The 23467-nt window shown below is 43.6% G+C and overlaps 1 protein-coding gene across 3 annotated transcripts in view; it reads right to left on the reverse strand.

Annotated features, from left to right (window-relative positions):
• The window catches only part of Rec114 (REC114 meiotic recombination protein), a 124737-nt gene that overhangs the window by 6957 nt on the left and 94313 nt on the right, over positions 1-23467 (reverse strand). For 2 of the 3 annotated variants that reach the window (XM_036193121.1, XM_036193122.1), the window contains exons 3-4: positions 14800-14883; positions 1344-1541 (exon numbers count right to left, since the gene is read on the reverse strand). In XM_036193121.1, the coding sequence (XP_036049014.1) occupies positions 1344-1541; positions 14800-14883 (282 nt within the window). The remainder of the gene's footprint in view (positions 1-1343; positions 1542-14799; positions 14884-23467) is intronic. The other variant, XM_036193123.1, reaches the window with a different exon arrangement.

Here is a 23467-nt window from a genome sequence, read left to right on the forward strand (position 1 = left end):
ATACCAGAGCTTATGGCCTTTGTATAACATTAAGCTGTCTCAACTATCCAAAACACCAAATTACAGATGAGACAAGTCCCTGAAAATAGACTCAGTACTTTTAGGATGTTTCTACCTAGCCAGTTGGGACCAGCCTTTAAAGTCAGCACATTGGAGCCTTCATCTACTGTTCCAGCTCACAGCTCCAGTTTGTATGTGTTCCTACATGGTGCGGCCATAACTTGCCTTACTGGTTTATGTGTACATAGGCAGCACAGACTGAACCATAGCAGTGAACTTGAAATGCCCCGACACCACAGCTACTTGTCTTATCTTGCACTTGGACAGCTCTCTCGAAGCCATGCATTGGTCAGCCTATAAATACTGGTTCAGTCAACTACACCTAACTTCCAGGTGTTAACAGATTCTGTCACTTGTTCATAAAGAAGAAATCACATTCACTTAGGCTCAGAAATGTCTTTGGGGTCAGGAAGGCCTGACACCTGTGTGGTAGACACAAATTTTCCAAGATTCTAATTTCAACTTAGACTTTCAGCCTAGCGCACTGGCACAACTCTGTAATTTTAGCACTCTGGAGGCTGGGGCAGGAGGATCACAGGTTAGAGGACAGATCCTAAATCCAAAACTGACCTCCTATTCCTGTCAGTAAGCAGTGTGCATTGTTATCTGGGGTGAAAGGCCTAGCTAGCTTCCCTTTGAGATGATCACTGGAAGCTGCACTGGTATGGGGTGGGTTCCCATGGCTCTGTGAAGCACCATGTGAGGGCAGAGGCAGTTTGGCTGCCAGGGCTAAGTATCTCACTCGTCCAGTGTGGGCCCCTTTTACTCTGCATGCCTCGTGAAGGAAGGGTGTAGCGGCTGGCAGTTGGGTCCATTGCTTGGCTTGTAGCGGCAGGAACCAGACCCACAAGTCTTTTGGTCCTACCAAAGCAGACAGTGAAAGTGGTGGATAATATTTTACTGTGATGAAAATGGTTTTGACCTTGGGTCCCAGAGATCAGGCTTTGAGAACCCCTGTTCTGTAATGACAATGAAATACAGCTAGGGCTCCCTGTCATTTTTTTTTTTGAGGTTAGGCAGCTAATTTGAAAGTGTGAACCTTGAATTTAAAAGATCACTCAACAGATACTTTTAAAAATGATGTGTGTGTGTGTGTGTGTGTGTGTGTGTGTGTGTGTGTGTGTGTGTGTGTACACATGCGTACACACCCAAGCATATGTGAGTGAGGAGGCTAGGAAAACATTGGACTGCCTGGAGCTGGTGATGGACCTGATGGTTCACCTGGGTCCTCACCCTGCATTACGCCATCAGGTTTCTTGTGGACCCAGCACATCAGCACTCACCCCTTGCTGCAGCGGGTCCATCCCTTGGCTTTCGCCTGTCCCTGGTGGGCCTGGGCTCTGCTGGCGCTGCTGGCCGATGCTGTCAGGTGCCTGAACCGTGACGTACTGGGCCAGGATGCGCACACAGCTGCAGCAGCGCTCCAGCGCCTCTTCCTCGGACTCCCCACTAAACTGTACACGAAACATGCGGCTCTTGTTCTGTGTGAAGATCAAACATCATCATTGAGTGGTGTTTGCTGTGGGGTCTTCTGCTGAACACTCTTGCTTGTTGAGGCAAGTACAGAGAAGCCAGGAACTTGTTTCTGTGCCTTTCCTCGTGGGAATGCATTTCTCTCAGCTGACACTAGCAAATAGGATGGTCTACTCAGTGAGTGGTAGGCTGGTGTTTTGTCTTGCTTTTGATACAGATTTTACAGCTGATATTTTAAAATTTTTAATAAATTTTTAGGTTAGCATACAAAATAGCAAGTTTCACAGCATCTAATTCCTGAAATAGAAAAATCTGAAAACAATATATGACAGTCCTGGTTCAACAAAATGTTTCTGAATGGAAAGGGAAGAGCAGGCCAGGCTGGGGAGATGGTTCTGAGAGTAACATGCTTGCTATGCAGACATGAGAATCTGCATGGGATTCCCAGCATCCATGTAAAAGCCAGGCACTGCAATTTGCCTGTAATCCCTGCACTGGGGAGTAGAGGATGGAGGACCCCAGGGTCTTGGTGGCCAGACAGCCTAGCTGAAACATAGTGAGAACCTGTCTCAAAAAACAAGGTGGAGAGGGATTGAGAAGACTGAGCTCTGACCTCAGGGAACATCCTACATACATGAACACTTACACAGGAGGAAAAGGAGAGGAAGCAGGCTGCCATATGAAATGAGGTAGGGAACTTCCATGTTCTGGGGAGAGGATACCTCATTAACTATCCCTAGACACCTGACTACTACACCTTTAATTTCCTCTATGAGTTACATCCTTGGGCAGTTGACAAATGTGGGACAGGACAACTACAAACAACTCCCCTCTCCCAAACCTAGATGTTCACAGGTACTTGATTGTAAGCTTAAAAACAGGCCTGGGCTGTAATAACATAAAACCACTAGTAACAGTTTCCTTCTTCTAGGCTGGTATTCTGTCTAGATGAGTCAACCTACACAAAGCCCCCAAGCGACAGCAAATGTATTTGTTCAGGTTTTTCCCATAAAGAAAGCGGGTGCTGAGACAAGCATGCAGACCACCCTTTTACTCTATGTAAATATGTAAACCACGTATGTCGGTGTGCAAACATTTCTGACCTTAGCAAATTGTGGAAGTTCCTAAAAGCAAGTTGTTGCTTTCCCCCAGATCAGTTTATTCTGTTTAAATAAACCTCATCAAAACAGAACCATAGTCTTGGACTCTAGGGAGTGTGTAGCATGTCCCACCCCCTCACTACCCTGCTTCTCTTCGCATTTCCATTTACTCTCCTTTCTGAGTGTGAGTTAATTGTTATCACTCCCTTGGACAGTCTTGTGTACCCGGATCTGCTAGAAGACATCTTGGCACTCTCCTATAGAAAACATAATATATAGGTTGTATTTTGTGCATATTTGTAAGCTACAGTGCCGTAGCCTAATTCTCTATTCAATAGGTGTATAAAAATAGAAGTCTAGCTCATTACTTCTAAAAGCCCTGTATTTAACTGGCCTCCTACTGACAGATATTCAGGTTGCCCCAGCCTTTCCCATCTCACAAACCACACAGAGAGCTTTATAAACTCTGAAAGCATCTCTGAATAAAAAATGCCTAAATGCAGACTTGCCCATGTGCCCACTCCCCGTGCATTCCAGTACTGGCATGTTTATTCATTTGCATCATATACTAGGTAAACATACTAGGTAAACAGATGTTTTTTTTCGAGGCAGGGTTTCTCTGTGTAGCTTTGCACCTTTCCTGGAACTCACTTTGTAGACCAGGCTGGCCTCGAACTCACAGAGATCCGCCTGGCTCTGCCTCCCCAATGCTGGGATTAAAGGCGTGCGCCACCACCGCCTGGCTAAGGTAAACAGATTTTTTAAATGTGCATTTCTCTGGTTACAATTGAGCCTGAAGAGTTTTCTTAACTTTTCTAGTTAATTTGTATTTTTCTTTTGTGTGTACTTACTACTGCCTTTGCCCTTTGAGTCTTTTGGGTGAATAATTTCTAAATTACCAAGTCATTCAAAGCAGCCTTCCCTAAGGAAAAGAAATGGCATGTTAGCCACCTGGTTTCTCCCTTGGTTGTCTGAACTCCTCTATGTGCTGTAGGAAGATATCTGTGCACTCCTTTACCACTAAGAGTCACATGCACCAAAACCCAGGACTGCTGAAGAGCTGCAGTGCAGACCCATCAAGTGACCAGGCACAGACACTCAGCAGCTCCATCTCTGGAGGAGCACGTGCAGGAACCAGTTTAGACAGTCAAGTCTCACTCAGAGGAAGGCCTTATGTCTGATGTCTGTGGCTGTCTTCCCCATCTCCGTCTATGAAACCCTGAGCAGTAGTCTGAGCTTACTGTCTGGGCCAGAGATGCACCTTGTGCATACAGACCCACGCTAAAGGCAGCACACCCTGGGAGACAGAAAAGAAGCCTGACAGCCATCTTTGTCTTCTGTCCTCACTACCAGTGGGCCAGCCAGAGGTCTGCTGGGACGGAACTCTTGATGTCTATTAAAAGAAAGATCTTAACTAGGAACAAAAAACCTCTACTGGTGAAATTATTAAGGCCACTCCACGTAGTTAAAAGGGAGGTTTATTTTGTGGGGTAACTTACAAATGAAGGGATAGGTTGTAGGGTCTGGCAAAGGTATGGCGCAGTCCGGCGGTGTTCTCTGGAGAACTCTGCTCGGTCCACCTCCAGCGTCCAGGGTCCCGGAACCAAGCGAGACCTCCCCTCTTGATTCTGGGTCTTCCGCTTCCTTCCCCCACCCCGCCTTGTGAGCGTGACCATTACTGAAGCCTCAATGGGGGTTGGAACTTCCAGGCCAATGCTGGGATGGCTACCCACTATAAGCCTCTTTATTCGTATGTATACATATTTGCATATGCATGCGAGTGTTTGTGTGTATGTGTGTGCCCACAGAGGGCAGAAGAGGGTGTAAGATCTGGAGCTGCAGCTGCAGGCCTGAGTGGGTGCTGGGAACAGGACGCTGGCCCTCTTGGAGAGCAGTAAGTCCTCCTGTCTCCTGAGCCAACTCTAGCTCCAAGGAAAACATTTTTAAGTTCACAAGCTGTCAAGACAGTCTCTGCTGTTAGTCACCTAAGGTATTACAATACTTTAAGAAGTGGTTCTGATGTTAAGTAGATAATTTCAAGTTAATCTACAGGAAACTCCACCTTCCACAGACCTCCTGAGGACAGAGGAAGTGAGGCTGAATGCTGGCCTCTGCACTGTTTCCCCACACAGCAAAGCGGGGGACTCTCTTCCCAGAGGAAGAGGCTCAGCAAGTGCTGACAGGCCATTCTACAGCAGTTACCGTCACCAGCCCAGGTGATGGGCTGCCCCAGTGCCACTCGGAGCCAGGGAGGCCTCAGAGAGCTCACACACCATCGTACTTTCCCTCGAGGCCCTAAGGAATATAATGCCACTGTCAAGACTTCACCAAGACTCTCAGGTGACCGAATCTCTGTACTATCAAAAGCTTTAGGAACACAGAAAAAAGCCTCCATACTGAGGGATCATCTGTTCAAACTGCAACTGGGTCTTGAGGCCCAAGAGGATAGACAGTAACCCAGGAGTGTTGAGAAGTCAGGCCTTTAGGAGGTCATAAGATTACAGAAGGTCACTGGGGAGAGGCTAGACACATGCTTGCACCCTGTTCTTGCCATGACATGCCCTGTACCACTTTGAGACCATGTCAGCAAGAAGGCCCTCACCAGATACCAGTCTCTTGAGCCTCCAAGACTGTGGGCTATGTGAACCTTTTTTCTTTATAAAATAACCTAGCCTGTTATTTCATTATAGCAATAGAAAATTGACTAATACAGTCAGAGAACAAGTTTCAGAGTATCTGCTTTGAGACCAATAGGTAATCCTCAAAGCCGAGGCTGGACAAAGTCAACAAACTTGCTTTAGTGAACTACTAGGATGAGAAACGAAGACAACACTGGTTTAGATTTACTCCTTTCCTCCAAAGTGCTCTTCAGATAGGGATTAAGTGTCTGCTGGTAGCCAACTGGCCATTATTCTGACGAGTGATCAGAACTGTTGAAAGGAAGGAAACCTACCTCACAAGCCTATTTTAGTCAGTGTATTCTGTGTAAAAGAATGCAAACTTTACCTCTTTGTCAATTTAAACAATAGTGTATGCTGCATAGTACTTAGGAATTAAAAGTGATCCAAAGCAAGGAGCCAGAAGGCAGAGGCCAACAGTTGTTATGTGACATCAAGGCAGCAGAGAAGAAAAAAGAAACATCATTTTGCTAAGTGTCAAAAAGTATTTGGTGAGGCTTGCCAGATGGCTTAGTGTAAAGGCACTTGCTGCTAATGCTGATGGCCTGGGTTCTGTCCCTTGGACCCATGTGATGGAAGGAGAGACTCAACCCCCTCAAGTTGTCCTTGACCAGGCACTCTTGTGCCTCCTGCCACTCAAAAAAGAAACTGTTTTTAAAAAGCACTTGATGGGATGTATTGTTCAATCCTGCTAGAGGTCTTAGTAAATAAACTACAACTGAGCAATACCTCCTCCTTGATGTAGTGAAGACCTGAACAGCAGCTAGAGATGCATTTACCATCTTAATACCACAACTTGTACAGTCATGGGTAGGCCAGGGTACCAGGGGCTCAGTACAGACACAAGTGAGTTTCCTGTTGCTCTGACAAGTACTTGACAGAAAGCAGCTGGGGAAAAGGGAGGTTTACACTGGCTCAGGGCTTTATGGGGTTCAGCTCCTCCTGGAGTGGAAGCAGTAGGCAGGCTGACAGGGTGGGTCACATGCCCTCTGCAGGCAGAGATGAATGCTGTGTTCAGACTTCCCTGCTTTGTTTCTACTTTATTCAGTGTGGGTGCCCATGCCACAGCCAGGGTCGGTCTTGTCTCCACACAGAAACCTCTCTGAGACACCTGCACAGATGTGCTTAACTGTGTTTCTCCTTTCTGTTTTACTTCACAAACAACACAGATTAACCATCGAAAGTGAGGAAAGGATGACAAATGTGAACCACTGGAAATAAATAATCATTGTTTGCTGATGATAAAATCACTTTCCTGGAAACCTAAAATATTGTCACGTTATTGTTAATAAAAGTTTAGTAAGGAAGTTCAATTTCAATTGACTCAGGACAGGACAGGCCACTCAGAACAGCTGCAGGGCACAGAAAAAGACCATACCAGCCAGAAGAATAGATAGGCAAACTCAGGCAGAGACTCCCTGCTGGACCAGAAACCACACCAGCTGCCAGAACTCCAGATAGGTGGTTCACTTGAGGACCTCCTCCACTCTATCAGTGCTCCCCAACTCTATTCCTAGTCCCTACTCCCCTCCTCATCACTGTGTCTCACACCCTAACCTGGGCAGCACCCTCCCCCTGTTGGACCAAAGGCCATGCTAGTCACCAGAAGTGCTGCCCCCAACTCAGATGGAGACTCTGTTGGACCAGAGGTCACACTGGCTTCCAGAACTCCAGGCCACAAAGACAGAACACCAAAGAGGAAAACAGAAACCAAGAAAGAAAACACCCATCCAACAAAGACAACTCGGAAATTGACACCTAAACCCATACTTACCCCAAACCTAGATGCCTAGATACTAGTGTAAGAACTCAAATCAACAAGAGCCAGAGCAGTGTTACCACCAGAGCCCAGCTATCCTACAAGCCCTGAATACTCCAACACAGCTGAAGCACAAGAAAACTACCTTAAAACCAACTTTATGAAGGTGGTAGAGTCCTTGTCTTAGTTGGAGTTTATTTCTGTAAAGAGACACCATCACCACGGCAACTCTTATAAAGGAAAACATTTGTGTGTCTTATCGTTTTAGAGTTTATCCATTATCATCATGGCAGTATGTAGGTAGACATGATGCTGGAGAAGGAGTTGAGAGTACTATATCTTGATTTGCAGGCAGCAGGAAGTGAACTGTGCTACATTGAGCATAGCTTGAGCATAGGGAACCTCAAAGCCTGCCCCCACAATGACATACTTCCTCCAACAAAGCCATACCTCCTAATAATGCCACTCCCTATGAGCTTATGGGGGCCAATTATAGTCAAACTATCACAGTCCTTAAAGAGGAAATGAATAAATCTCTTAAGGAACTCAAGGAAAAGACAAAAAATTGGAGAAATGAATAAATCCTTTAAAGCCAAGAAAAAGCACACAAGTAGTTGAAGGAATGAATAAAACTGTTGAAGACCTTAAAATGGAAATAGAAGCAATAAAGAAAACAGAAACTGAGGGAATTCTGGAAACTGAAAATCTAGGCAAGAGAACAGAAACTACAAATGCATCACCAACAGAATACAAGAGATGGAAGAGAGAGTCTCAGGTGCTGAAGATGCAATAGAGGAAATAGATAACATCAGTCAAGAAAATGTTAAATCTAAAAATTCCTGACACAAACATCCAGAAAATCTGAGATACTATGAAAAGACCAAACTTAAGAATAATGGGAATAGAAGAATCCCAGCTCAAAGGCCCAGAAAATGTTTTTAACAAAATCATAGAAAATGTTCCTAACCTAAAGGAGGACATGCCTATAAAGGTACACGAAGCTTGCAGAACACCAAATACATAGGACCAGGAAAGAAAGTCCCCTTACCACATAATAATCAAAACTCTAGACATACAGAACAAAGAAAGAATATTAAAAGCTGCAAAGGAAAAGGGTCAAGTAATACATAAAGGCAGATATATGAGAATTACACCCAACTAATCAAACCAAGACTTAAAATTCAGAAGGTCCTGGACAGATGGCCTGCAGACTCTTTAAGAGACCATGGATGTCAGCACAGACGATTATACCCAGCAAAATTTTTAGTCACCATAGATGAAGAAAACAGATTCCACAACAAAGTCAAATTTAAACAATATCTATCCACAAACCTAGCCCTACAGAAGGTACTAGATGGAAAACTCCAACCCAAGGGGGTTAAAGGTTAACTACACTTATGGAAACACAAGAAATTAATAATCTCACACCAGCAAAAACAAAAGTGTACACACACACACACACACACACACACACACACACACACACACACACACATGCTATCACCACCACCACCAAGATATCAGAAACTAACAATCACTGGTAATTAATATCAATAATCTCTCAATATCAATGGACTCAATTCCCCAATTAAAAACACAGGCTAACAAAATGGATGCAAAAATAGGAGTCCATCTTTCTGCTGTATATAAGAAACATACCTCAACATCAAAGATAGACATTAGCTCAGAGTGAAGCATTGGAATAAGATTTTCCAGACAAATGGACTCAAGAAGCAAACTGGTGTAGTTATTCTAAAATCTAACAAAATAGACTTTAAGCCAAAATTAATGGAAGGATACTTCATACTCAAAGGAAAAATCCACCAAGATGACATTTCAATTCTTAGAATCCCAAATGCAAGGCACTCACATTTGTAAAAGAAACATTATTAAAGCTTAAATTACACATTGACCATCATACATTAACAGAAGGAAACTCAATACCCCACTCTCACCAATGGACTGGTCATCCAGACAAAAACTAAATCCTGGAGCTAACATGTTATGAACCAAATGGACCTCACAGATATCTACAAACATTACAACCAAACACAAAAGAATATACTTTTCAGGTCCTCATGGAACTTTCTCCAAAACTGACTAGTATACAAGAAAGTTGAAATAACCCCTTGTATCCTATCAGACCACCATGGATTAAAGCTAGATTTCAACAACAGAAACAACAGAAAGCCTACAAACTCAGGGAAACCGAACAACTTTCTACTGAATGACTACTGGGTCAAGGCAGAAATAAAGAAATTGACTTCCTAGAATTCAATGAAAGTGAATGCACAACATACCCAAACTTAGGGGACATACGAAAGCAGTGCTAAGAGGAAAGTTCATAGCACTAAGTGCCTATATAAAGAAATTGGATAGATCTTATATTAGCAACTTAACACCACACCTAAAAGCTCTAGAATAAAAGGAAGCAAACATACCCAATAGACAGCAAGAAATTATCAAACTGAGGGCTGAAAATCAACAAAATAGAAACAAAGAGAACAATACAAAGAATCAATGAAACAAAGAGTTGGATCTTTGAGAAAAATCAACAAGATAGACAAATCCTTATCCAAACTATCTAAAAGGCAGAGAGAATATTCAAATAAAATCAGAAATGAAAAGGAGGACATAACAATGGACAATTGGACAACTGAATAAAGTCCAAGGCCAGGTGGTTTTAACACAGAACTCTACCAGACTTTGAAAGAGCTAATGCCAATACTCCTCAAATTATTCCACAAAATAGAAACAGAAAAAAAAAATAGCCAAATTCATTTTACAAGGCCAAAGTCACCCTGATACTCAAACCATACAAAGATTCAATAGAGAAAGAATTATAGACCAATTTCACTCATGAACATAGATGTAAAAATACTCAATAAAATACTCAGAAACTGAATCCAAGAACACATCCATCAAAAATATCATCCACCATGATCAAGTAGGCTTCATCCTATAAATGAAGGGATGGTTCAACATACAAAAATCTATCGGTGTAATCCACAATATAAACAAACTGAAAGAAAAAAAGGCACATGATCATCTCACTAGATGCTGAAAAAGCCTTTGAAAAAATCCAACACTCCTTCATGATAAAAGTCTTGGTGAGGTCTGGGATATAAGGAACATACCTAATAAACACACACAAAAAAGGCAATTTACAGCACGCTGACAGCCAACATCAAATTAAATGGAGAGAAACTCAAAGCAATTCCACTAAAGTCAGGAACAAGACAAGGCTGCCCACTCTCTATATACCTATTCAATATAGTACTTAAAGTTCAGCCAGAGCAATAAGACAACTAAAGGAGATCAAGGGGATACAAACTGGAAAGGAACAATTCAAAGTATCAGTATTTACAGATGATATGATAGTATACATAAATGATCTCAAAAATTCTACTAGAGAACTCCTACAGCTGATATACACCTTCAGTGAAGTAGCCGGATATAGTATGAACTAAAAAAAAAAAAAAAATCAGCAGCCCTCTTATATACAGAAGAGAAATGGGGTGAGAAAGAAATCAGGGAAACAATACTCTTCATAATAGCCACAAATAATATAAAATACCTTGAGGTAACCCTAACTATGCAAGTGAAAGATTTGTATAACAATAACTTCAAGTCTTTGAAGAAAGAAATTGAAGAAGATATCAGAAGATGAAAAGATCTCCCATGCTCATCAATTGGTAGGATTAACATAGTGAAAATGGCAATCTTACCAAAAGCAATCTATAGATTCAATGCAACTCCATCAAAATTCCAACACAATTTTTCACAGAACTTGAAAGGACAATACTCAGCTTCATATGAAAAAAAAAAAAATCTAGGATAGCTAAAACAATCCTGTACAATAAAAGAACTTCCAGAGGTATCACCATCCCTGATTTCAAGCTGTAATACAGAGCTATAGTAATAAAAGCCACATGGTTTTAGCATAAAAATAGGCAGGTTGATCAATGGAATTGAATAGAAGACTCAGACATAAATCCATATACCTATGGGCACCTGATTTTTTATAAAGAAGCTAGAAATATAGAATGGAAAAAAGAAAGCATCTTCAACAAATGGCGCTGGTCTAACTGGATGTCTACATGTAGAATAATGCAAATAGATCACCCTATACAAAACTCAAGTCCAAGTAGATCAAAGTCCTCAACAACAACAACAAAACCAACATATACTGACTGAATCTGATAGAAGAGAAAGTGGAGAATAGCCTTGAATGCATTGGCACAGGAGATAACTTTCTCAACAGAACACTGATAGTGCAAGCACTAAGATCGACAATAAATGGGACCTCATGAAACTGAAAATCTTCTGCAAGGCAAAAGACATTGTCAATAGGACAAAACAGCAGCCTACAGAATGGGAAAAGAACTTCTCCAACCCCACATTGGACAGAGGGCTATTATCCAAAATATATAAAGAACTCAAGAAACTAGACATCAACAAACCAAATAATCCAATTTAAAAATGAGGTAGGGATCTAAACAGAGGATTCTCAATGGAAGAAACCAAAATGGCTGAGAAACACTTAAAGAAATGTTCAACATCCTTAGCCATCAGGGAAATGCAAATCAAAATGATTTTGAGATTCCATCTTATACCTGTCAAAATGGCTAGGAGCAAAAACACAAATGACAGCTCATGCTGGAGAGGATGTGGAGAAAGGGGAACACTCCTCCATTGCTGGTGGGAGTGTAAACTTGTACAGCCACTCTGGATATCAATATGGCAGTTTCTCAGAAAACTGGGAGTCAATCTGTCTCAAGATCCAGCTGTCCTGCTCTTGGACATATACCCAAAGGATGTTCCATCTTACCACAAAGACACTTATTTAACTATGTTCATAGCAGCCTTATTTATTATAGCTAGAAACTAGAAACAACCCAGATGTCCCTCAACAGAAGAATGGATAAAGAATATGTGGTACAGTTACACAATGGAGTATTACTTGGTTGTTAAAAACAAAAATGACATCATGAAATTTGCAGGCAAATGGATGGAACTAGAAAACAATTATCCTGAGTGAGGCAACCCAGTCCCAGAAAGCCAAATGTGGCATGTACTCACTTTTAAAAGGATAATCATGTGACAATCCACAGACCCAGACAGGCTAAGTAACAAAGAGGGCTCAAGTTGGGGACACATGGATCTCCCAGAAAAAGGGAAGTAGAATAGATTTTGTGGATGGACTGGGAACCAGTGGGGATGGGAACAGGAAAGATCTGGTTGGTAGGGAGGAATGGAGGGAGAGAGTACTAGGAGAGACAAAAAGAATTTGGGGACATTTTGGGGATGACGTAGAAACCTAGTGGAATTGATGGAAACTCCTTGGAATTGATGAGGAATTGACACTAGTGAAGTAATGGGGGATATGGAGTCTGAACCAGCCATCTTCTGTAATCAGGCAAGACTTCTAGTGGTGGGCCTGGGACACCAACCCAGCCACAAAACCTTCGACCTACAACTGTCCTGTCTGCAAGATGTGTTGGGGGTAAAGGTGGTACAGAGCTTGTGAGTGTGGCCAACCAATTACTGATTCAACTTGAGACCCATGCCATAAGAAGGAGTCCACACCTGATACTACCTGGAGGGCCAGTTACCAAAGGCTGGGTAGCTCAAAGACCTAGGATAGAACCAAACATAAATGCCAAAAAAGTCAATGATTCCTAGTGATATTCTCCTCATAGACTGGAGCCTAGCATAACTGTTATCAGAGAGGCTCTATCAGTAACTGACAGGAGCAGATGCAGAGACCCACAGCCAAACATGAGGCAGAGCTAGGGGAATACCAATTAAGAGAGGGAAGAAGGACTGTAGGAGCCAGAGAAAAGCATGGCCCACAGAATCAACTAAGCAGGACTCATCTGGGCTCACAAAGACTGAAGTGATAATTAGGGGGCCTCTATGGGTCTGACCTAGGTCCTCTGCATATTTGTTATGGTCTGTAGCTTGGTGTTCTTGTGGGACTCCTAACCGTGGGAGTGGGGGTGTCTCTGACTCTTGCCTGCCCTTGGGAACCTTTTCCTCCTACTAGGTTGCCTCTTCTAGCCTTGATATAGGTTTGTGTCTAGTCTTATTTAAATGTTATACCATGTTTGGTTGATATCCCTGTAAGGTCTGCTCTTTTCTGAAGGGAAACAGAGGAGGAGTGGATCTAGGAAAGGGGAGTAAGGGAGAGAGACTAGGAGGAGAGGAGGGAGGGGAACTACAGTTGGGATGTAACATGAGAGAATAATAAAAATTTAAAAAATAAACGGACTCAGACAAAAATCAAGAAGCTGGAAATACGTTGTGGATAAAGAATATCATTTATATAACAGCAAACAAAAGACACAGTTGTTAGAGCTGGGTTGTATCTGCTGACCTCTGCATTGTGTCCCCTTGTGGTCCCAGATACCAGTTCTTATGGGGAGTTGTTATAGTAGTAAACACTACCTGTGAACTGCTCATGTAGGCCTTCTTGTTAATACATTGCAAAGGGTTAAATGTCAGGACTGTAGCCATCTTGAGATACGATGTGCATAGATGGCATCTGTGACAGGGAAGTATCTGTGGGTCCACTGTGAGAAATCCCATACTATTGCAGTTTGTTGCCCACACTCAGGGAAGAAAGAACTGACAAGTTGGAGGTCACTGAAAGTCCCTATAGGTTCACAGCCCCCAGCTCTGTGAAGCTCTTTGGGGCCTATGCTCCAGTAAGATCTGTCCACTAGATGTTCTTGAGCTCTCCTTTAATTCCTAAGGTTTGTGAATTACTTAAAAATTTGCACCTTTCCCCTGAATTTCATAATTATATGCTCAGTGGATGCTAACAACCTGCTTCCCATGGTTGTTTTTAAGGGGCATCATCTAGGTGATGAATCTGCATGTATCTTTCATGAGGTTCGCCCTTCATGTTTAACACAGCTAGCAAACACACAAAAAGGAATTTTAACTTTTAAAGATTTACTTGCATTATTTACTTATTGTGTGTGTGTGTGTGTGCCCACAGAGGCTAGAGGCGAGAATAAGATCCCCTGGAGCTGAGTTACAGAAGGCTGTGATCTGTCTAAGGTGCCATCCCATGGGGGTCAAAGTGTAGCTTATAGGTGTAGGTGCTCTCTGTTGGGTCCCACAGACTGAACACAGGCTATCAGGTGTGGCAGCAAGTACCTTTACCCATTAGGCCTTCTTACTGGCCAGGGAATTTTTGGGTTTTTTTGTTTGTTTGTTTTGAGACAGTGTTTTTCTACATAGCCCTGGCTGACTTGGAACTCACTATGTAGACCACACACTGGCCTTGAAGTCACAGAGATCAGCCTGCCTCTGCTTCCTGAGTGCTGGTATTAAAGGTGTGTACCACCACACCCAGATCTTATATTTTAATATTACACTGAGAAAAAATGAAAACACATATTCAATGGAACTGTCAAAAATACCCTTTTAAACATCTAACTAGCCAGACACATAGCGCCCACCCACCTGCTCCCAGTGCTCAGAGCAGAGAGGCTGCACAGCCCAGTGCCATACCGACCAGCCAGCCTGCACACCGGGGGCAGCTCCAGCTTGCTTTGGATTTTGCTTACTGGGCAAACCTTTCTTCAACACATTATCTTCCCATCACTGGCCCCCCACCCAGGGGCTCCCCACACCCAACCCTGACAAACACACAGTAACAGGAAGAGTGGGGCATTAGTTTAAACATAGCTGGCCACATAGCTCTGTGTCATCTTGCCTTTATTGTTGTTCCAAACAGAAGACAGTCCATGCGTCTTACAATCTTCAACCAGCTCTTGCTGCCAATGAGCGAAAATCCTTCCTGGAACAGCAATTAGGTGGGGTTAGCACCAGAAGCAGAGAGGGACACTGGAGATAGGGTGTTGCTGCCTCCTATGACCAAGTCGGTCCTAGTCTTAATTCACACCCATGGGAGCAATGCCACCAGACACTGAGGGGAACACCTCACCAGTGCCAAGTCTTGGCACTCATTTAAAAACGGGTTTTAACTCTGTTTTCAAATGATAGCAGAGTAGTAAGCATCACATCCACACTTGCTGCCAACACATCTATGCTTCCAGATCTGCCCAGATGACCTTCTACCCAAGACACAGGTGTCGCTCTTCTCGTTTTTCCAGTTTATCAAACCCACTGCTAGCAGCATGGTGAGATTCCTCATCAGAAGAACCTTATTTTCCATTATTTGGCTTTTTGAGTATCAGTTCTTCATTTGCATCTGACAGAGGGAGAGAAAGGAAGAACCAGCAGAAAGGGCAACAGAGGGCGCACAAGTCTCAAAGAGTGCTGAGGAGGTCTAGCGCTGTCTGCAGAACAGACAGCAAGGACCCTGTGGCCTGCAGCTCCTAAGCTGCCTGCATGCTGCTGGGCTGCACCCTGAGTAGAATGTGTTCAGCCTGATCGCCTGCCATGAGCAAAAACTCCTTGTGGACAGCGTCTTCACCTGAGAAGGTCAAGAACTCAAAGGTCAAGGTAAACAAGAAAATACCCTTGGCTGGTCCAGCCTCCCGTTTGCTCTTTCTAAATTCCTAGTGATAAACTTTTTGACTAACTTGGAAAGTCACCAATAGTTTCTTCTTTAAAAAGAATAAGAAGTCAAGCAAAGCATTTATGGTTTCTCCTTAAAACTTTCTCAGGCTGGCATGGTGGCACACGCCTGAAATACTCAGGAGTACTGAGTCAGGAGGATTGCCACAAGTTTGAGGCCTACCCAAGTTGTATAATGAGACCTGGTCTCAAAATAAAAACAAAACAAAAACTCTCAGATTAGTAACAAGAAGTATGTAAAAAGAAGTATGTAATAAGCTGTTGTTTCAGGTGGCAAGCTGTGGAGAAGGCATAGAGTACACATTAGTGCAGTGCTTATGGGGGACAGTTTGATAACACTGGTGATGCAAATGTGTTTATCCGTTTAACTGTCCAAGTGTTGGGGACACATTTATAGGCCAGCCTGCACTCATCCTGACGTGATGCATGGATAGGGTAAACATTACTGCATTAAATTTGATTCCATTTATCTATCATCCATCCATCCATCCATCCATCCATCCATCCATCCATCCATCTAATTTGGCAGGAGGGAAAAGGTGGAGGGTGCCATCATGCAAGTGTGGAAGTAAGAGGACATCCGGCAGGGATCAATCTTCTCCTTCCACCATGTGGGTCTGGGGATTGAACTCATGTTATTAGGCTTAGTGACAGGCACCTTTACCCACTGATGTGGCTCATCAGCCCCTGCTGCAATTTAAAAAAGATTTTATGTGTGCGAGTGTTTTGCCCACGTGCATATAAACACACCATATGCCTGCAGTGCATGCACATTCCACAAGAGGGCGCTAATCCCCTGGAACAGGAGTTACAGCAGGTTGTGAACCATGTGAGTGCTGGAAACCAAACCCAGCTCCTCTGTCAGCTGGAAGTGCTCTTAACTGCTGAGCCATCTCTCTAGGACTCTGCCTCATCTGCATTTTTAAAAGGAAAGAACAACTCAAGTGCACATCAAAGACAGACTGATTAAACTGTGGATGCTGTGCAAGGTCAGAACATACAGCTATAAAAAAAGAATGAAAACTTCATCCATGCTGTCCAGTAGGAAGAGAGTTTGAGCCACATGTGACTTAAAATTTTCGAGTTATTATTTTAAAAATATACCGGAAGATTAATTTTAATATTTCATATTTTGTTGATGATAATTTTATTTACTATATATTATATTTTTATATAAATATAATCTAAAATTTATTTAACCTAATATATGAAAATATGTAGACAAAATAAGCAGTGAAATAGTATTTTTAAAATAATTAAAATTGGCCTGTGAAACCCAGCATGTTTTACACTCACTGTGGGTACTATGTATTTTTCTTTATTATTGTGTGCCATGGTGCCCATGCAGAGGTCATAGGACAACTGACAGGAGTGTTTCTCTCCCTCCACCTTTCAGGAGGGGTCAAACTCAGGTGGTCAGGCCTGTGCAGCAAGCACCTTCCTGTTGAACCACATCACAGCCCCAAAGGAGGCTGCTATGTTTTGCATAGTCCTAGAAAAAAGGTAGAGTTTAGTAAGAAAGTATTTCATGTCACGTCCATTTAAAAATATATATTAAAATGATTTACATTTGAAAACCGGGTTTCGTTATTGTTGTTGTTGTTGTTGGTGGTGGTAGTTTGTACTTCATATCCAGCCTGTCTGCACCACAGGATGGAGAGGCTGATGTCTGGCCTATGCCTGACTCTCCCCTTTTCCCTACACTCTCACCACTGTTATTTTGCTGAGCTTAGACACAGTATCCCAGAGGCCCTTTGGCTGTAATGGCACTGGATTCCAAGGGGCCTGCAGTGCACATCTCTGTAAGGACAGCTGCACCCAATGGCTTTCCTGCTTTATGTACTGTGCAGCTCATTTCCAGAGTCTAGTCACAGTGTGGTCCTTGATCCCCCAAATCACACCTAATGCTTGCCATGGTGGCTCATGTCTACAATCCCAGTGCCTGGGAAGCTGGGGCAGAAGGATTGCCATAAGCTCAAAGCCAGCCTGATCTACACAGTGAGGTCCACCGTGAGACCCAATCTAAAAAAATTAACAATAAAAAGTATCCGTAAACAAAGAGGAAGCCATAAAGAGAGGTAGTAAAAGACCCCAAGATTGGTGCTAAGTCCAGCTAAGTCCAAGGATGGCCACCTCACTGAATCTGTTTCTTCAATGGCTCAGATGCACCCACACCCCTTTTCCAGGGTCTTGCCATGTAGCTCACACTGGCCTCTAACTGGGGTCCTCCTGCCTCAGCCTCCCAAATGCTGAGATCACAGGCCTGCTTCTCCACACAGTCTCAGGTGCCTCCTGGCTCCAACTTTACTGGCCAGTGTAAGACAGTCGCTACCGAGGAGGATGTCATGGCAGGTAGGGTCACTAGTACTGAGCAAGATAAATCAGCTTTAAACCCTTGCCAAGTGTGACTTCATAAGCTTTGAAGTGAGCAGGGCACTTGACTTTCATGAAAATGACAAAGCATTCCGGTCTGCTACAAAGACCCTGAATTTGGGGGAAGGAGCAGAGGAGACTGGTTTACAAAACTAGCTCCGTGACTGACTGCTGGTAACCCTTTCAGGCCTGAGCTCTGGGTGCCAAGGGCTTCTTGATGAAGGGGAGCAGGCTCTCAGGTGCCAGGGGATATATTTAAAAAAACGAGATCCTGCCTGAAGCTTCAGGGATGTGTTTCTACTCACTCTGGAAGCTCTGAGGTTCAAATTATGCTGAAAACGGGAAATATCCACAATAACAGTGTCTTTGCAGGACACAACAATGTGAGGGAAGAAAAGGGAAGCAGAAGGAATTAGGGCCCTAGAATATGTGCACTTTCAATAGTTATAACCAATAACTTTATTCAGTCAATAAAAAAGAGTCATGAGATGGGTAATAAAAACAATTTGTAACTGAGTCAGAATTAGATTTTAGTCTAAGATTTGCATGTGGATATTTCTACTTCATTAAAAAATGTTGTAACAGAGAAGAAACAATGGTCTAATTCCCAAGGGGCCACCCCACACTTCCCACAAAAACAAACATCACGTCTCAGACTGATGATCACATTCAAGCTGAGACGCCACACAGCAGCCTCCTGGGTTTGGATGCTATGGATGCTCTGCCTGGCATATACCAGAAACGCAACCGGCTGGTCTTATGCTGAACCACAGGCAATTGAAAAGTAAGGCAAATAAACAGTAAACAGTGACCAGTATCTAGACCCACTATGTGCCACTGATTACACCAGTCATTCCTGTCAATTATCAGGCCAGAGTCAAGAGGCTGCGTCATAGATACCTGCTGCAGGACATGCTGCACAAGCTCACTCCAACAAAGCCACCTGCTATGACTCTGTGACTGGCCTCACAGGGTAACTGTAGGTTGAGCCAGTCAGCTATCTCTCTGTGGCTCTCCTTTCAAAGTACCTCACAGGGCTTTTATCCTTCCTAATAAAACCTCAAGACACACCAGAGGTCCCTTGCACTGTGAGAGTTTTCCAGACTACAATCTTTTTTGGTTTTTTTTGTTTATGTTTTTTCGACACAGGGTTTCTCTGTGTAGTTTTGGTGCCTGTCCTGGATCTTGATCTGTAGACCAGGCTGGCCTCGAACTCACAGAGATCCGCCTGGCTCTGCCTCTCGAGTGCTGGGATTAAAGGCATGTGCCACCACTGCCCGGCTCCAGACTACAATCTTATTCCTTGTTTATTCCCAAATGAAACCTTTTTCTTGGATATCTATTTTTCTGCTTTCATTTTTTGAGACATAGTCTCATCACACAATCCAGACTGCCCTACAACTTCCAACGACCCTGCCTCCACCAGATTCATTTTTTTTTGTATCCTGTAATGTAAATTTTCAAACATGCATACAGGAGTGGAGAAAAATAGCACAATGAAGTGATCTTCTGGCTACAGCTGTCATCACACAGCCCATGTTACTTCATTTACACCCACTCAACAGCCACCCACTCCCTGGATCATTCTATTCTAAAGCTAAGATAGATATCCGTAAATATCCCAGGATGTATTTCTTCAAAGCTAAGGGCTCTTCTTAAAACATAACCACAAAACCAATCTTTAAAAATTAACAACTTTGCCAGGCAGTGGTGGTGCACAACTTTAATCCCAGCACTTGGGAGGCAGAGACAGATGGATCTCTGTGAGTTCGAGGCCAGCCTGGTCTACAGAGCGAGTTCCAGGACAGCCAAGAATTGCTAAGGCTACACAAAGAAACCCTGTCTTGAAAACCAAACCAAAACAAGTCAAAACAAAAACCCAAAGAAAACAAAAAACCAAACCAAACCAAAACCAAACAAAAAACCAAAACCAAAACCAACCCCCAAACTCCTCCCTGCTATCAAATGCCTTCGACACTCTCACATTCCCCTGTCTGCTGGGGTTTTTCTCCATTCCTTAATTTTTGAAAAGGTATCCAAGTATCACCCACACACTGTGACACAGGATACCGTCCATACACTGTAACACGGGCTGCTCTGTCCTTCAGTCTTGCAGACATCTCCCTGTCTTTTCTCATCTTCTCTAGTCTTGAGTCAGGAGGTCTCTAGATCAAAGGTTAACAGCTCTGTGTAGGGCTGCCAAGAATATCTTAAGAGAGTGGGTCTTGCAGTCTCCAGGCCCCATGTGAACTCAGGCCTGTAGTGGGAAAGCAGCCACAGGCAAACAAGTGTGGCTGCTATCTAACAACGTTTTTACTACAGACACTAAAACCAGAATTGCACAGAATTTTTCATAGCTCACAGGTATTATTCCTTTCTTAAGGCTTTTTTAACCATTCCAAAAAGATAAACTAGGGGCTGTATAACAATTTGATCCTTAGAATCCACATAAAAAGCTAGGCACAATGATACATTATAATTCTAGTCTGGTAAGGAGCAGACAAGTGGACCCCTGGGCTGGCTGGCCAGCTAGTCTAGCCTAGTCAGCAAACCTAGGTCCCAATAAGAGACCCTGCACAGAAATAAAGTGTATGGCTCCCAAGGGATGACAGTCAAGGCTGACCTCTGGCTTCTACCTGCAGACAGGTGCACCCCCACACTAACACACACTCATCCACACACAAGTACATGCACACGCAGACAAACAGAAAGCCAAGGCCACTCTGCCCCCTGTCTCTTCCCCAGACTCAGCCTCACTGAACGGTTCTTGTACCTACATGGATGCTCTTCACATATATCCTGTCTCCTATAGTCCTCACAGATCAAGAAGTCTGGTCAAATTCAGGCTTATCATCTTTCTTTGGATTTTGTCCCATCACTCTCCTACAGACACATCATGTCTCTGTCCTTGTGTGTGTGAATTAACAGTTACTATGAGCATTGTCTATCATCATTAATTCATTAGAATTTGTAAAAAAAAAATGGTATTTTTATTCTCTCTTCTCATATGAACTTGAGTATCTATGAAGAGGGACTTTCATCCAGCACAGTGGTACACATTCAACATCCAGCACAGTGGTACACATTCAACATCCAGCACAGTGGTACACATTCATCATCCAGCACAGTGGTACACATTCAACATCCAGCACAGTGGTACACATTCAACACCCCAGCACAGTGGTACACATTCAACATCCAGCACAGTGGTACACATTCAACATCCAGCACAGTGGTACACATTCAACACCCCAGCACAGTGGTACACATTCAACATCCAGCACAGTGGTACACATTCAACACCCCAGCACAGTGGTACACATTCAACACCCCAGCACAGTGGTACACATTCATCATCCAGCACAGTGGTACACATTCAACACCCCAGCACAGTGGTACACATTCATCATCCAGCACAGTGGTACACATTCAACATCCAGCACAGTGGTACACATTCAACACCCCAGCACAGTGGTACACATTCATCATCCAGCACAGTGGTACACATTCAACATCCAGCACAGTGGTACACATTCAACACCCCAGCACAGTGGTACACATTCAACATCCAGCACAGTGGTACACATTCAACACCCCAGCACAGTGGTACACATTCATCATCCAGCACAGTGGTACACATTCAACATCCAGCACAGTGGTACACATTCAACACCCCAGCACAGTGGTACACATTCAACATCCAGCACAGTGGTACACATTCAACACCCCAGCACAGTGGTACACATTCAACACCCAGCACAGTGGTACACATTCATCATCCAGCACAGTGGTACACATTCAACACCCCAGCACAGTGGTACACATTCATCATCCAGCACAGTGGTACACATTCAACATCCAGCACAGTGGTACACATTCAACACCCCAGCACAGTGGTACACATTCATCATCCAGCACAGTGGTACACATTCAACATCCAGCACAGTGGTACACATTCAACACCCCAGCACAGTGGTACACATTCAACATCCAGCACAGTGGTACACATTCATCATCCAGCACAGTGGTACACATTCATCATCCAGCACAGTGGTACACATTCATCATCCAGCACAGTGGTACACATTCAACACCCCAGCACAGTGGTACACATTCCTCATCCAGCACAGTGGTACACATTCAACATCCAGCACAGTGGTACACATTCAACACCCCAGCACAGTGGTACACATTCATCATCCAGCACAGTGGTACACATTCAACATCCAGCACAGTGGTACACATTCAACACCCCAGCACAGTGGTACACATTCAACATCCAGCACAGTGGTACACATTCAACACCCCAGCACAGTGGTACACATTCAACACCCAGCACAGTGGTACACATTCATCATCCAGCACAGTGGTACACATTCAACACCCCAGCACAGTGGTACACATTCATCATCCAGCACAGTGGTACACATTCAACATCCAGCACAGTGGTACACATTCAACACCCCAGCACAGTGGTACACATTCATCATCCAGCACAGTGGTACACATTCAACATCCAGCACAGTGGTACACATTCAACACCCCAGCACAGTGGTACACATTCAACATCCAGCACAGTGGTACACATTCATCATCCAGCACAGTGGTACACATTCATCATCCAGCACAGTGGTACACATTCATCATCCAGCACAGTGGTACACATTCAACACCCCAGCACAGTGGTACACATTCCTCATCCAGCACAGTGGTACACATTCAACATCCAGCACAGTGGTACACATTCAACACCCAGCACAGTGGTACACATTCAACATCCAGCACAGTGGTACACATTCAACACCCCAGCACAGTGGTACACATTCATCACCCAGCACAGTGGTACACATTCAACACCCCAGCACAGTGGTACACATTCATCATCCAGCACAGTGGTACACATTCATCATCCCAGCACTCAAGCAGGTAGAGGCAGGAGGGTTTCAGATTGAGGCCAGCCTGGGCTACGTGGGGAGACACTATCTCAAAAAATCAAAACCAAAAAAACAAAACCATAGAAGAAGAAGAAGAGATCAGAGCTGTGGAGATAGCCCAGTCGGTAAAGTGTTAGTATTAGGACCTGGGTTTGATCCCCAGTGCCATGGTGTGTTTGTAATCTCAAACGCATGCACACATACATACATTTTCAGAGAATTCTTCATCAACTGTTTACAATCAATTTTTCTAGGTAATGACAGGAAAGGCAGGGTAAATGCTGGCTTTAGCTCTCATTTCTGTTGGATTTCACAGTAATGGTATGGTTCCTTACTATTCTCCAAAGATAGCAAGACTTCCACACCCTGAAAAATAATCTGAACATATTTGCTGTCTCAAATATAAAGTAACTATTGACACTTTAGTGACCAGTCTGGTTAATAAGGACCTGTTCAGAAAAGCTGACTTCTGCATCCTGTGGGTGTGACTTGGGTGATCTAAAGCTACCTCGGCTGCTTCCCATAGGTGACAAC

The sequence above is a fragment of the Onychomys torridus genome, chromosome 7 (assembly GCF_903995425.1).
Source record: "Onychomys torridus chromosome 7, mOncTor1.1, whole genome shotgun sequence".
NCBI lineage: Eukaryota > Metazoa > Chordata > Mammalia > Rodentia > Cricetidae > Onychomys > Onychomys torridus.